The sequence below is a fragment of the Antennarius striatus genome, chromosome 3 (genome assembly GCF_040054535.1).
Source record: "Antennarius striatus isolate MH-2024 chromosome 3, ASM4005453v1, whole genome shotgun sequence".
In the NCBI taxonomy this organism is placed as follows: domain Eukaryota; kingdom Metazoa; phylum Chordata; class Actinopteri; order Lophiiformes; family Antennariidae; genus Antennarius; species Antennarius striatus.
The window spans coordinates 8967636-8984128 of record NC_090778.1 but is presented as its reverse complement, the minus strand read 5'-3'; the positions used below and the strand labels follow the sequence as shown (position 1 = coordinate 8984128).

Below are 16493 nucleotides of genomic sequence, written 5' to 3'. Positions count from 1 at the left end.
AATTAACATTCCATGAAACATGATATAGCTTTAAGTGGGACTTTATTTAAGAAGTGTTGTGTATATTACTTCTCTCTAAATGTGTTGACCCTGCAGGGACTTTGTAGAGCTTTTCCAATTAAATTGTTGGATATAAATAGTATATTACCCTACCCTCATTGTGTATTATATTATATCTTGATAACTTTTTTTTAGTCAGTGGAAGCAGGGTGTAGCTGTTGTCTGTAGGCTACTCTATAATACTTTGGAATATTTCTGTTGCTCTTTCTGTCTGTAAGTGTAATGTTTAATCAGAGGGAGTGTAGGATTGAGATTCCTCAGCGTCACATGGTGGTAACTTGATCTCCACTCAGCCCTTTTGTCCTCTGCCAAAAACAGGGATCAGAATGAGTTTTGCCTTTGAACAGGTGTTCTTTCTTCTGCTTTAATGCCGCTGCACCCTGCTGCTATTTATAACAAGGAGCCACTGACACAGTCAAAGATTTAAAAAGTCTGCATAAACCTTGACCTCCAGCCTACGATAGTGACAGCAACACCATTAACCAGTCAGAAAATAAATATTTTTTGTTTGTCCCTGGAACATTTGAACTTTCTCCTTTTCTCATATTTCATGTTTAACCAACTAACTATTGAAATAAAATACTTCATTCTCACATTGAGACCAGATTCGAGACAAAACTTTAATTAAGGTGGTTTTCACATTCATGCATTAAATATCAGCTTGTGACCATGGAAGCATTTTTCGATTGCTGACAGGTTAAATTAAAAAAACATTTTTACAATGCAAAAAAAATTCATCAAGCCAATGGAAGATGCTGCTTTTGTCCTGTTTTTGTGTTATAATAACACTATAAAAGCACAATTAATATATACAGTAAGTTGCATTAACTGAAAAACTCTGCCTTAAAGATAACTGGTAAATAGAACTACAGAAAACTGAAGGCAATTATGGTCTGGTTATGAAATGAATCACCTTTCATGTAGTTGTTAATTCATATTTGTTCATATAATAGCCATTGATCTACTGATAATTTGATTATAAATTGACATTGACAAGTTGTGTCATCTTAAAAAACACTTAAAAATCAAAATTCTCTTACTTTAGGAAGGCATAAAACTAAATGACAAAATAAACAAAAACTTTTATGAAGGTCTTCTTAACAGCAAACTCATTGAACGTGATTTCATCATTGTTTCTGTCTCAGCAACTTTCATTGCCTCTCTCTGTCATCTCATTTCCCTCCTCTTCACTGCCAAATCATATTTCATTAGCCGCCACAGCCTGGTTTCCCCACAGGGACCTATAAAAGATGTAACTTATCTCCGTCTCACACAGAATATCAACCTACAAATTATCAAAGGACAGGCACATAATCTTTTGCACTATTTCAACACATGCAGGGGGGTGGAGGGTGGTAATATGTTGAGAAAGTTATGAGAAGATTCAGTCATTCAATCCAAATGCATTCTTTTGAACTTATCTCAAGGTCTTGAAATCATTGAAAAACTGACCCAAACTCGGTGTTATGGCTCGACACATGTTTGGCTTTATTTGTGAAGATAGTGTCTGGTGAAATCCTTTTAGGTCTGCTCTTAAATCACAAATCCATCACTGGCTTTTTCCTTTAAAAAGTGAATATTGACTCAGTGAGCGCGGGGGGGGGGGGGCGATGAATTGTTGAAAACTTTACAAGGCTACAAGTACTATTCCCTGAGATCTACCAGAAATAACTACAGGACGTAAAAACAACACGTAAATGAAATAAAATACTGTAGTTCCATAGTGTAGCTTTAACAGCTCTACCTCTGCTGAATTAATTTTATCCGTGGGGGTGTAGAGGCTAAGCCAAGTTTTAATCCACTGAGATATTCCACTGAATTTACATGAATGGTGCACTAATGCATTTCCTGGTGATCAAAAATCCGACATGCTACTTTATGCTTGATGACTTAACTAATTAAGTTAAGTTTCTCATTTAACTCCCCATGCACATAAATACATTGTGCATTCACATTTCCTATTTAGAAATTCACAGAGACGTGGATATAAGAAGGATGAAACGGTGCAGATATCGATTCTACAGAAAAGCTGAAAAGGCCACATTGAAGTCTGACATCAGAGCAAACTGTTGATTTTGTCTGATATTTGCTGAGTTATTTTGATATGAAGTGAAATCTTAATTTATGGGTGTTAATGTTATACTGCTCGGCTTGGGTTGCAGCAGACAGAACATGGCAGCCTGCGGTTGTTCGTATCTACCAATGTCCGTAAGTCCAATGTTTGCATCTTGAGGACTACCTCTATTTAATAAACCCTAACAAGCGTGAATGATTTGTTGGAGGAGCTGCACGGCTTTCTCAATTATTACGTAAAATATACCGAGAAAAAAAAACACTTTTCGTTTGTTTACATTAATCATATATCTGAATTAATATCATAGACCTAATTTTTGCCACAACAGGTTGCATGAAACCCACAAGCCATTTCGACACGAACCCCTATTTCACAGGTCAATAATGCCCCCTAATGTTTGTATTACAGTACTGCATCTGAGTCACACAGAGGGTTAAATGACCGAATAGCCATAAAGATGAGGCAATTTGCTTTCCTTCGGATATCAGACCTTTAAAAAGACCCAATATTAAACACTACATTACCAAAATTATTTGCTCAACCATTCAATGCATTGAATTGAGGTTCCTTGGCCAAAGATCTATAAAATTAAGCACCAAAACATGCAAAGTACTTCTACAAAAATTTGTGAAAACTGGATCCTTCTCAGGAGCTCAGCGAATTCCAGCTTGGTGCAATGATAGGATGCCACCTGTCAAATAAGTGTAGCCGTGAAATTTCCCCACAAGCAAATATTGCACAATCAACTGTTAGTAGTACAATACTACAGTATAATGATGTGGAAGCCATTGGAAACAAGAGTAACTCAGCCACTAAATGAACAGCCACTTATAATCACAGAGCAGGGTCAGCAGACGCTGAGGTGCTTAGAGTGCTGAGATCGCCAACTTTCTGCAGAGTCAGTTGCCTCAGACCTCCAGACTTCCTGTCATGTCAGAGCTTCATGGAATGCGTTTCCATGACCGAGCAGCTGCATCGAGTCTTACACCACTAAGTACAATGAAAAGCCTCAGACACTGGAGTGTAAATCATTCCGCCTTTGGACTAAGTTCTTTCTGTAGCGGACTTATTGGATATTTGGACTCCTAAATTGAAACAGGAAAAGAGCAAACTGTAGAACACAATTTTTGAAGTGTGTCTTTATGGTCAGAGTTCTTGGCAAAAATTGAGAGGTTCTTTCCAAAACAGGAGTCATCAGCATTCCATCACTTCAATGTGATTACTGCAGTTTGAGGATTGATTGAAATTCAACAGCCAAAGCCGAGACAAAATCTCCACACAAGACTACCGGTGCATCAAGATATGTAGAAAGGACACATATCTGTGTGTCCTTTCCACATAAATAACAGATATGCTAGCAATCCAAATTAGTCAATAGTAATGAGAAGGAAGATAAGTTTATGCCGAGTTCACAGAGAAATCCATCTACTGTATCCGTGGAAAGTTTAGTTTCTTCATTCGTCATGTCTTTACTACATACATTAATACAAGTTTTTTTAATGGCCTCCAGATATCTGTAAAAATAATTATTAAACAATTAATGGAATGTTATTAATAAGTTACATCTCTTTCCTCCATTGTCTTGTATGTTTTGTTTTCATTTTACCTTCTGGGAATAATGAAGCAATGTTCTCAAGTATTCAGAAGTCAAAGTCAGGAACAATTCTTTATTCAATAAAGAGAGTATTTACAATCTGGCACAGGTCATTCCTGTTCTTGACTTGGTAAAAGGTCTTCAGTCTTAAGCCACAGAGCTTCACTGGTTTGACTGCTGATGATCGCCCGCTCGATGAAAGGTCCTGAAGGGAGGCAGAGGAGCAGAATAAAACATCACTGTTGAAAACCTTGTATTGATGTAATGAAATGGTGAGGTGTGATGTCAAAATAAATTTGACATCTTTAAAAACAGCAAAAAATTGCAAGACGGGAATGACAAAATGACACAAAGAAAAACACACGTACGAAACCAACATGAGAGCAAAAGGCACAAAATGTAAAGTTAGCTGATACCAAAAGAAAGTTTGACTCCCTGGATAAAAAGACTAGAAACTTTTAATGCATATGAGGCTGAACATCAGTTTGCATGAGATTATGCTAAACAGCTGCCTCCTGTCACCCACTCATCTTCCGCATGTCTTTTTTATTCATAAATGAGCAGATTCCCTGCAGTATTCTACTTTTCTCGAAAATGTACTTGTTTATGAATACTTATCTCAGCATTGTTTTTCCTGTTGTCTCACATTCTTGTATTCTGTATTGTATTATATTGTAGTCTTTATCTGTATTTGGTTTTGCTTTCCTCATGAATAATGTTCTTAAGCCCTTAGAGGTTTTTCTCTTCCTCACCCACACACGTTGATTTTCTGTGTTTTTTTTTCTCAGGTTTATCCATTAAGGATCGTCTGGTTGCAGCCCACGCTGTCAACATTAGCGCGTGTCCGAATGATTATTTAAGAATTATTAATGGAAATAAAGAAAATAATAACCTAAGCTATTCAAGTACCTAATTCTATTTAATTGTAAATATATTCACATAATTTGGTCCTTCTGTGTGCAGTGCAAGTAATTCAATTCTGGCCAGATGCTTCGTGCACCTCTTGTCAGGGAGCTGAGCTACAGCTTGCTTTCGAACTCAGGGGGCTGAGATGGACCGGAGAACTGAGTGGGAAGACTCACTCTGCTACAAAATTGAACTTCAAGCCTTGAGATACATATATCTATATATATCCATATCGACTGGCAGGCAAGGCAGGCAGACAAGACTGACAGACATTTCCTTACACGTTTTTTTTGTATTCATTAAAATGGGAACCAAACAAGAAAAGTGTGCTAACAAAGGGAGTATGCATGTGGGACGTTGATGAAAACAGCAGTTATTCACATCTGAGATCACCAGTAATAGAAAAGTCATCCTCCAAAGAGAGATCCAAAATAAATATGAAAGTCAAGAGGTTTTGATATGAGAAGTTTCAGATCACAGTTTCCTCATCAACAGTTCTGGTAGCACAGTAGTTCATTTCAGAGGGTTATTCTTAATGACATTTTATCAACTCAGACTCAGTTGTATTGTAGATAATGTAAGCCGCTCCTAATGATGGTCCATTAAGGACCAGATTGCACTCTACATCTTATCAAACTGAAAGTGAAGCATTCGTACAGAAGATCAAAAATAAATTAACTTTGAGTGAAAAGGCTGCATCTCTCAATCCTCTGTTTAGCTAATCCCGGTCCAGTGAGGAGCGACCACTGCCTCAGCAAGGGTATCTGGGGTCAATGTTTGAAGTCTCTTCTTCAAGTTTAAGTTTCACTTTCCTACTACAAATATAATTTTACTTTTTCCACCACTGCAGGCAGCCATTACTTTTCCATTCATTATCATGCATAACGCATATCAATCAGCAGACTTATGAGACAAGCATCACCCGTGTGATGCATCAAAGTGAACTTTCCATTATTTTTAAAGGTGACATTTCTGTTGTGTTCATACAATGTGAACGCAGATTGGTTAGTGTTATTTGACATGAATTCAAAGAATAAATGTAGTTTTGAATGAATGAAATTGAAAGCGGTGCAGCAAATGTCTACAAGAGGTGACAAAGTGCAAGCCCAAAAAACAGGCTGGCAGAGACGACCTCTTTCCAGTAGCTCAGTATAAAACCACTTCATCTGCTCCTGCTGACAAAAAAGACTTTGATACATTTAATGTCGGCCATAAGGACTGGTTGGTTTTGGTCAACGTACCCAAATTAGCTGGTCGGTGGGAGCAAACATCAGCCAGGACAGTTTTCATGTTGGCCAGGATGTGTTCTTTGGGCATGTTGAGCTGTGGAGAAGAAATAATAAGAAATATATTTAAAAACAAGGCAGTCAGAGACTGCAACATCCCAAGACAACATTTTACCCTGACCTACACATTTTTGTGGCTCTGGCTTCCTGAAAATGTTGCTTTTTGTTTTGTGATTATATCTCATGTTTCAGAAATGTGTACCTAAAAAGGTTTACAGTGCGGAGTCATTTCTCGCAGTTAATGCTTTCCAGGAACCACAGGCGATTAACGAATCCCGCGATAGAGCGACAAACTATTTATATTATTATGTACTGTAATTTAAACCTTTATGAACCCTCCCCATACTGATATTAAACCACCTTCTATCTCTATTACCTTTTCACACACTGTTATCGACTATTCCGTGTGTCTCACGGCAGTCCGAGACTCACATAACGCAGCACACTTCTGGATGCCGTCAGCCAATAGAATGTGTGTACGGTATCACGTGACTGCCATTCAAAAATCCATGATGAGTACAAAAGTTTAAATTTGACCTTGACCTAGTTTTCTCAAGGTCAAGGTCATCATCTCATTTCATCCCCACCCGAGTAATGTGCTTTTTTTTTCCATCTTTCTACCTGCGATGGTTGTGAAGATATTTGGTGGACGGACGGACGGACGAACACACCAACACTGACAACTGCAATACATCACCGCTTTATGGGATCAAACAACACTTCTGTTACTCAATAGTCATTTTACACATATATCATTTAACATTTCTATTTCTGTAATTTGCTGTGTGTCCCAATTTTTCTACTTGAGTTAATAGAGCTACAGTCATGATGCTGAAACGTACCACGGCTATCTGGGTTCGAACATAGCAGTCGTTCTCCACCATGATGGAGTGACATGTTTTAAATAAGTCCAGCATCTGGAGAATGTGGTCGTTGACTGAGCCTGAGTGGCAAGAGAAAGACAGTGAAAGGAAATAATTAGCAATTAATAAAAAGCAGCATTTTAATGGAAGCAACATTAACTTTTGTGAATGAAATCAGGTTTGAAATCCTGTTACTTTATGGTATGACTTCAATCATCCTGTAAGTGGAGAAGAAACACCGCGATGAAAGATTGTTTAGACTCTGCTTACCTGTACTTCTTCTTGGAAACTGCTTCCTCAGCTTGTTTTTCAGTGGCATAAGCTTTGGCAGAATATCTGGCACTGCAACATAATAATCAGCTGAAATGTTGTCATAAAAGACCTGGGGGGGGAGATAAAATATTATTAGTTTGAAGCGTGAAGTCTCCTAGAGGTATTTCAAGTGACACTTACATGAAAACTCACAGCACAAAACGAAAGGAATAAGCTGTTGACAATGTTTAGGCTGAAGCAGAGGTGCAGCCTGTGTGTCAACTCCATTCCTTTATCCTGCTTAATTATCTCAAATTCAGTTCATGTTAATAATTTTAGAAGCCAATTTATAATGAAAAAACATGGAAAAAAATAACTGGTGGACTTCTTTGTACCCTTTTCAGCTGCCAACAGTCCGTCACTGTTAGCAGTGATTGTGTCAGACCTTTATTACATCTACGTGTGAAGCCTCTGTAAATGCGATATTTCACTGGACACAGGAGGAAAAGCATCTGAAATGTTAAACGACAAGAGCAACAGGAAATTCATTCTACAACTACAACCTATTGTGTATTATCAGATTCATCAGAATAGTTGCTTGCAGCTACTATGATTTGAAAGAATGTTATCCTCCTGCTTTAGAGCGTGCTGTAACACTATGCAAATTTTTAGGTTTGGCAACCGTTTCTTGTTGGATTCCTGTGCGGAATTACGCAAAGACTAGAATTTTGTTCAAACTGTTTGGAAGAATGTGTCTTAATTCAAAACAAACACCATGAAAAGTAAGTGTGGATTTGGGTAAACAAGCAGAACCAGAGTTTCTTTGTTGTGTTCATATGTGTTAAGTTATGTGAAGTAAGAATGTCAAGATTGTAAAATGTGATCAGGGCGTCCTTTAAATCCTTAATCCAAGGACAAGTCTAAAACAACATCTCTGGCTCAATTCAAAACACTGAAAGGAACAACTACTTCACATGGTTAATTTATATGTAAATGTGTGTGTTTGAGACAAGCATGTGTCGTTTTTAAGATATGCTATAGACATCAAAATATGAATAAACAGGTGAGTGATGGACTATTATTGTTATTATTATTATTATCATTATTATTATCATTTAAAGAAATCTGCCGTATATATTAGATAGGCATCTGTGTACAATATGATACAAATCTATATAAAATGTGCATCCATTACAAACCTGAAAGTGCCACTAATGTGTAGCTGAGACAATAAAAGTAACAATATTATAATAAGGTAATAATGTTTTTACCTGGGTTTGATCAAGTTAAGTGTTGTGCCATGGCAGAGGCATTCCCCTCCTGAGAGCTTTTCCAGTTCTTTAACTCTTTGAACTTGCTAGATTTTTTCCTGTGTTGTATTCATTACAATGTGTTTGTGTTTCAGTGATGTGCTCTTTGGGGACAAATGAAGTGACTGATTTTGTGGATCAGCACAGACGTGAAAATGAGTACTGTAATCTTTCCTTCTGTCTCAGACACAACCAGAATGATTCCTTACACTTTGTCCACATGACAAAGGCAGAAACTCTGTCGAACAGCAGCAGCAGCTGCATTCAGCTGTTTCAGCAGTGGCTCTATACAGCCTCAGTCTGATGAGGACAAGGTTTAGCTGTGGTCATTTGATTGTAAGTCTCAGAGGTTTAACTGTGTGGCCTTTAACAAGGGCTGTAACTCTCAGCAGATTCTCCTCCAAAATTAAACAATCAAAGGAAACAGGACATCAGTATCACAATATTTACTTTTTTTTGTTATTTACATTTGTTGTTACATTTGTAATGTAGCTTACAAGAATAATCAAATGGATGATGAATGATGCTCCACTGTCATGTACAGCATCACTAAAAAAAGGTTGAAAAAATCTAATACTGTACTGCTGTACTATATTATTATTACAAAGAAAGAAAGAAAAACACACCTTTGCATTAAGGGGATGAAACGAAGCTGATCCGATGAGTGTGATGTTAAACTAACTCACCTCCTGTATGAGATCTTCTCCTCCAGCAAACGCAGCTCCATTCTCCAGGGCAAATTTAGCTTGATCTGCATCCTGGGAAGAAATGCGGAGGCGAGTTTATCAATTTCAATCTGATCGGGGTGTGTGTATGGGTGTCAGAGCCCACTGGTGTCAATCATTATCAGGGGTGTTCATTACGGTCATTACCATGCAAATCTAAATTATAACCCACAACCATTGGAGCCTGACAGCATTATTAGTGAAACCCTGCTTGTAGGTTTCTGGGATCTAAGAGTTGCTGCTTGAGTCCATTAACTGTAGACAAATGGGGTGGCAAATAAAAGATGCTGCTACACATCTGAATCATGTTCAAACAATATTAAAGCAATTCATCAACAGCAGGCAGCCTATCGACCATGAAATTAAGATTTACACACAGAGTCTGAAGGAGAAGATGCAAAAAAAAAGTTTTCACCTGAGTAAAAACTAAAACTTTATTCATCTCTGTGGTGAAGGGGTGCGGCAGATGCAGTGAGCTGGTGAATGACTCCACTTTTTTTTTCTGTAAGAAGAAAAAATATTAGAAAATGTTAAATTTTCAACAATGGCTCCAAAAATGAAAGCATAAAGAACAAGGAGGAATTACAGTCACAGCCCAAGCTTAGATAATTCAGTTCAAGGTTGTTTTTCTTTTTGCTGAATTAATTTTTCATATCGCTGGAGAGTTCTTGACTAATTATGCATAAGGCCACATAGTTCTGCACAGCAGAGCAGAAATGGGTGAGTGTGAGGCTGTCGGTCTCATGTGGACCGTCTGGACTTCACAGCAACTTAACAGTCCTGTGATGTGGAAACAAATTCATGAGGTATTTATTCCTCAACGCCACACTGTTTTTGCTGATTAAACAAAACTGCTCATGTTGCAAAAGACTGCAGTAAATATCACTCAGGTGTGAAGCCTGACTGTAGCAGCCAGTCTGGGACTCAAAAGTCACAGAAAACAAGTTAAAAAAACCAGTATTAGCTACATATTAGAATGAAAGTCAATAATTTTAGAGGTTTACACCCATCAAATCCGAAGAGCAGAGAGGGGTCCAAGTATAAGAGAAAGTCTTCTCATGAGAAGCTACAGACTTTACTTCCAAGATTTGTTCTGCAGAAAAATATTTTCCATGTCATCATAGATGTAATGCAGGGGTGTCAAACTCATTTTTACCAGGGGCCACATCGACATAATGGCTGTCCCCAAAGGGGCTGATGTAACTTGTAGATACAATACTATAAACGTACAATAAATGTTTTTAGACACTGACCTTTTATGCTCACGGGCAACATAAAATGATGTGGTGGGACACATTTGGCCCCCGGGCCTTGAGTTTGTCACATGTGATGTAATGTTTCAGCTTTAGAGCATCTGTGTTAGATTTTAACTTGATACCGCTAATGATTCATGGATATTGATCGATGGATTACAGCCTGATTATTCCTTAATTTGAAAAAAAAAATCTTTGAAACTCTTAATTGTAATTTTACATAACTGACCATATGTACCTGGCAGACCTCTCTAACTGTCCACTATTAATAATTTCTTACAAAGCCGAAACATTTGCCACAAAAAAAACATCCATATGCATGCAAAGAGCAAAGTTTTTCTCTGTAAAGAGATGATCAATGTCCTCCACTTCACTTGTCAGTGACTTCAATGTTTTGGCTGACACTAATGAGATCCTCAATGAAGCAAAGTCCTCGACGAAAGATGAAAACTAGCATTGGAAATCAACTTGAAAGGTTTTACTTTCCATTCATCATACCATCTAAAAATCAAGAAAATGAAATTAACAAAAGAACCAAATAAAGACTAATGACAGCCATTATAATGACTACCATATAACAAATTTCTTATAGTCGTAATTTTGTTATTAATCACATTAATTGATTTAAATATGAGCTTCAATAGCAGCCAGTCTGCTATCTCACAGCTGAGTCATAGAAACTTAGCTTAGCTAAGTTTCTATGACAACTATTACCTTTTTCTCCAGTTTCATATCTAGCCTCAAGTCCATGTAAACTGGTTGATCAGGGGCAGTGAAGTCCAAAACTTGGAAGCCTTTCAGCATGTCGATGGCTTCTCCTGCATCATAGATAGCCCTGGGGTAGTACCTCAAAACGTACACGTCATCCACAGGCACCCACGCTGTCTTGCCAAAGGGCTTGTGTCTGTCTTTGTCATCAATGACCTTTTTAACTTTCTGCTCTTCCTTTTCTTCCGTTTTCTTGCCTTTTCTCTGTGCCCTGACAAAACAAGATGGGAAATGGAAATATTTGGGTTAACAGGACTATTTTTTTCTTTTCTTAATTATATATCTTACATATAAATAAGCACTTCAGTGCAGAATACATCAGGTGATAGCATAAAACGTTTGAAAGGTGAAGCAAAATGGCTTAAAATAAAAGTTTCAAAGCCAGAGGAGTGTCTCTGGGTGAAGCACATTAAAGTTTGTCCATACAGTATATACATATATTCATACAAAAACTCACTTGACAGAGGCGAATGTCCTGGCAGATAAACTCCTTGGAACATTCTGTGACGTGGCTGTGTAGACGGATCCACCTGCTCTCAGCAGCTGGCATCCTGCTAAGACTAAGAAAGCATAAAAGCTGTTTAAGACACCAGACACACAAATGGAGAGCATGTGTCTCCAGCCAGCCATATCATTGGATCTTGTTAAATCAAAGGTTATATTTTGACTCCAGCAGATAATGCTGTGGGAACTGATGGTAGGATTACAATGACAAAGTAAAACAGTAAAATATGCTTTGTGCATTGGATAATGGATATGGATTAAGTGATACCGAGGCACTTTTTATTCAAACAAACATACATACAGTACGTACCTGCAGTATATACATATACACATACATACATTCATACTTACTTACATACACACATAATTGCATCTAAAATATCCGTTAATGATATGAATGGTCAATAATTTGCCATTATTTCCACGAAAATGCTGGAGAATCCATTGCAAATCTGTATACTTTAGAAATCAGTAATCAGTATTACGTCAGTAATACAGCAAAATGCCAAACACGATTTAGATGTCATGTTAAGTACTGCTGCTACAAGTGTTAAATTTTTACGCACACAAAGTAAAACTAATAATTAAAGTAGTGAGTTTTTGTTATTCTGTGCTCGTCGTGGGGCTTAATGAACGGAAGCAGACCAAGCTACAACCATGCTAACTGGATATCCTGACAGCTTTGCTCCTGGAATGACCAGAAACGTGAAACCAAAGCCGAAGGCTGGGTGACTAAACATGCACATCTTTTAAAATACATGGCCTGTCGTTTTTACAGTCGGTTAGAATAAAATATATTACGCAAAACAGCTGACCTTTCCACACTGTCCGCGTGCAAGTTGCCATATCTGTCAGAGGAATACCTTTGGCCCGTGTAGAAACAAAGAGAGGTCTCTAAGAGTTCCGCTTAGTAATAAAAATCATAGCTCAATTTAAAACGTTCGTCCGTTCAATTAGCCCCATTTATTTGGACATGTTAAAAATCTATATAAACATCGAATCAGTAAATGAAATTTTCAGGATTTGGCTTTAAATTCGGTGTGTGTTTGATGTGCAATTCGTAGGCCAACGTTTGTCATTGATATACTGTATATTCATGTGTATGGAATGGATGACTCTCCTCATCCAAATTTATATTACGTGTCTTTAAATTAAGATTTGAATTTGTTTTGTTTAAATAATACAGGAACTTCTGTATTTCCAATAAAAAAAAAGTTTCAAATAATGTACCTAAAATGTCTTAAAACTATATTTAGAAACACTGTCAAATAAACTAAGGGGCGCGTGCTAAAAGCGGACCTCGTGCACGCGGGCGGGTACTAGCGGAAGCCGAGTTTGTTGTTCTTCCTTCTGTTTCCGAGACGTTCAGGGTCTAAACGAGTTCAACAACCGTGTCTGCATGTCTCTACCAATTCCCCCTATAAATCGTCTTCTACTGCCCTCGAATGAAGGTAACGTAAATTCTGACTTGGTTCTGCTGGGGTGTTGACGTTTTTCAGACTGTCCCGTGTGGAGTTTTATAGTTAAATCCGCTTTCATTTGGACCAACTCTTGTCTACCCCGCAGTCTGCCTCGGTGAGCCCGGGAGACGTGCGCTTTACAACCGTTAGCCAAACAAATCCAGCGCCGTGCTTCTAGCTCGCTGGTCGCTGAACCTACTTGCAGTCTGTTTTGACGATTTTTAAAAATAACTTCAACCCTTTGTAATGTATAAATAGACGCATTGGAATGACGCGTTTACCTCTTTGTCATGTGTGACAGCTGGTGATGGTTGGGTCGAATCTCTCCCAGATGGGCCCATCCATAGGTGCTTGTCAAATTTGACAGAGCTATGTTTGGACCCTCAGCTGTTGGCGCAGCTGCAATCTCTACATATTTTCCATTAACAAAACTTCTGCCTGTTGAAATAATAAGTCTTGTAGTTGCTAAACAACACATATAGTCTTTGTCATAATATTTACTCTGTCACCGACCGTCTCTGGAATAAACAATGTTAATAACAGCCCAGGCTTGTGATGAAAGTGGCTACAACTTCAGTACGGAGGTCTTATGAACCAGTGCCGGCAGGTCGCATATAATTCAAATGATATCAGCGGCGTTTCGCTCACGTAGAATCAGCCTACGGCGCAGTGGCCACTTGTGGCCCGGTAGTGTGTAAACAGGTTATATAAGTCGTCGAACTTTTGTAGTCTCCAAACTAAACAGCTTCGTATATGATATCATGCAACCTGTACTACTTCCTTTTACCGGTGCTCTGATCATACATGTGAAATTTATTTGATCATAACAAATCATGCTAAATTACACAGTTATTATACAGTAAATGAACTTCACCCTTGCATGGGCATCAGGATGACAGCAACGGAGGTGTAATAAAGTGAAACCTCCTGCAAGCTGGGTGGATTCAAAAAGGACTGCAGGACAGCACTGCGTGATTGCTAATAGCACAGGTGTGATGTTTAACCTTTATGTACAATAATGCTGCTTAATTTCCATCGATACTTTTGGTGCCTGACAATAGAGCTTTGTTTGTTTGTGTGTTTGCAGTATAGGAATCCATTCACAATCTGCATTTTGAGTGGTGGTCTATATTCTACTCTAAAGTTACAGCTGTATTGCAATACAGTATTAACTAGTTAGCATCTGTGTTTTGTAGTTTTATGTTTAGTTTCTTTGTCTTCTCTTGAATTGTTGTAGAATTTCATCACATGTTGATAGTTTTTAGGAACATTATGTCAAGGGCCATGACTATCCCAATCATTTCACAGATGTATTATTTCCTCTGTGATTTGGGGTTTTTGTTGTTATTTAGTTGAGACTATCAGAAACAATATTGCCTTCATCTAACAAATGTATGCTGGGAAACAGGGTCTGAGTCTTCTGAAGCAATTGACTCCACCAGATCCTTGAAAAAGCAGATAGGAAGTTAGTTGTATTTTATTATTGTAATGTTGTTTTTATTTACATTTCGCTCACAAGGCTTGAGGAGGCTTGTAGAAGGCAAATTGCATATCAAAACTATTACATTTTAGGTATCCCCTATCTCAGTTGTGTTCAAACAGAAGTAAATTCTGCTTTCTGTGGTACTCATTTGGACTCACTGTGTGTCTTAGAGGTGTAACAAATATGACAAATGTCTCCTCCGAGAAACGCCGTACAGAATCATGCATGAAATCTCAAATATGCTTTGCAATAAAATGAATGTGTGCATCTCAAATATGTGGGTGTGTGAGTGGGTGTGTGTGCGCGCGTACGTGCATGCTTGATTGTTGGTTGGTTTTACATTGGTAGACCCTTCTGAAGTCAGCTGATTCTTATGTCATCCTGCCATGATAGAGGATATGATCTTTCACATCAGCTCAAATGGAGTTTTTCTAATAGTGGGATTGTTTTTCTCTATAAACACACGTCTTAGTTTGGTCTGGTTGCTTCTTCAGTGCCAGACAAAACATGTTCATTCTTCCTAATTTCAACTAAAATTGCTCTGTTCTTTCTTCATTTCCAGATTAACAGGTATGCCAAAGGAAAAATATGATCCTCCAGATCCCCGTAGATGTTACACCATCATGTCAGCAGAGGAGGCGGCCAATGGAAAGAAGTCTTACTGGGCCGAGCTTGAGATATCTGGTCAGTCTAACTTGCTCAATCTTGATCTGCTTCCATGGAAACTTCCCAACTGAGTCCTTGAAGCTCAGTTGTAAATAAACAGATGGAAGTATAAAAACAGCGGAGCCATTGTTGTCTGGACTCAAAACCCCTACCATACACTTCTAGCTCTTTTAGTTCATTCTTTGAAAACTAAATAAGAAGATTGAGTGACAAAGGGGTGGTGCAGTTTTGATTCAGACTGTTTTTTTCCTATATATTCTCTCTGTGGCTGCATGGAAGTCTTCTGAATGCTCTGGCTTCCTCTCAAAGAAATGTGGCTTGTTGAAGAAAATGCTCAGCAGATGAATATTGAAAATGATCATACATCAAGGGCCTGTTGAAAAGCTGCAAAGACAGTTTTGTTGAAGCTACAAAAATATGTAATTCACTTAATTTGATTTATGCCGGCCCCTGAACCTCAAGTGAAAATGGACAATACAATAATAATGGTAGACATACTGTACTATCTCAGGTTCTTCTACCTTTCCTTCCGGCTTTTCCTTTCAGGGGTCGCCACAACGAATCAGTTGCCTCCATCTAACCCTGTCTACTGCATCCTCTTCTCTCACACCAACTACCTTCATGTCCTCTTTCACTACATCCATAAATCTCCTCTTTGGTCTTCCTCTAGGCCTCATGCCTGGCAGTTCAAAAACCAGCATCCTTCTACCATTATATTCACTATCTCTCCTCTGGACATGTCCAAACCATCTCAGTCTGGTGTCGCTGAATTTGTCTCCAAAACCTCTAACATGTGCTGTCCCTCTGATGTACTCATTCCTGATCCTATCCTTCCTGGTCACTCCCAAAGAGAACCTCAGCATCTTCATCTCTGCTACCTCCAGCTCTGTCTCCTGTCTTTTCCTCAGTGACACTGTCTCTAGGCCAGGGGTCTGCAACCTGCGGCTCCGGAGCCGCATGCGGCTCTTTAGTGCCTCCCTTGCGGCTCCCTGGACATTAATCACAAAATAAAAAAGTAATACTTAACAGAAAAAAATAGATATTCTACTTATAGCTAAAAATCTTTAAAATAAATAAAACGTATTGTTGTAAATTTACTACGCTTTATTACATTATCATAGTTATCGTGTTGTTTAAAAATTTAGTCAGGCTCCTTTTAGTACAGCTCAGATACACTGTGTGGTCCTAGGCAGTTCTTGCCCTGGCTTTAGAAAGCAGTGGTGATTGGTTGGCAGCACAGTGGGCGGGTGGTGAGTGATGTGACATGAATCCTGACCAATCGGGTGAGA

At 38.3% G+C, this 16493-nt stretch overlaps 2 protein-coding genes across 5 annotated transcripts in view; one reads left to right on the top strand and one right to left on the bottom strand.

Moving 5' to 3' along the window:
• Nucleotides 1-3787: 3787 nt before the first annotated feature.
• mrpl1 (mitochondrial ribosomal protein L1) lies at nt 3788-12514 on the bottom strand. 2 transcript variants are annotated; one of them, XM_068310881.1, is made up of 9 exons: nt 12411-12514; nt 11549-11651; nt 11038-11302; nt 9486-9572; nt 9032-9103; nt 7054-7165; nt 6763-6863; nt 5876-5957; nt 3788-3933 (listed from the first exon to the last, which is right to left on the bottom strand). In XM_068310881.1, the coding sequence occupies exons 1-9, from the start codon at nt 12439-12441 to the stop codon at nt 3839-3841; spliced, it is 948 nt and encodes a 315-aa protein (XP_068166982.1). In that variant the 5' UTR covers nt 12442-12514; the 3' UTR covers nt 3788-3838. The 2 variants fall into 2 exon arrangements, 1 of the variants encoding a protein (XP_068166982.1); XR_011035034.1 differs by lacking the exons at nt 3788-3933; nt 5876-5957 and adding exons at nt 5981-6412; nt 6542-6619.
• Nucleotides 12515-12942: 428 nt separating this feature from the next.
• The window catches only part of cnot6l (CCR4-NOT transcription complex, subunit 6-like), a 21066-nt gene continuing 17515 nt past the window's right edge, over nt 12943-16493 (top strand). For all 3 annotated transcript variants that reach the window (XR_011035032.1, XM_068310874.1, XM_068310875.1), the window contains exons 1-2: nt 12943-13046; nt 15101-15222. Coding sequence is in view for 2 of the 3 variants with exons in the window: in XM_068310874.1 (XP_068166975.1) it covers nt 15111-15222 (112 nt within the window). In the remaining variant the exon portion in view is untranslated. The remainder of the gene's footprint in view (nt 13047-15100; nt 15223-16493) is intronic.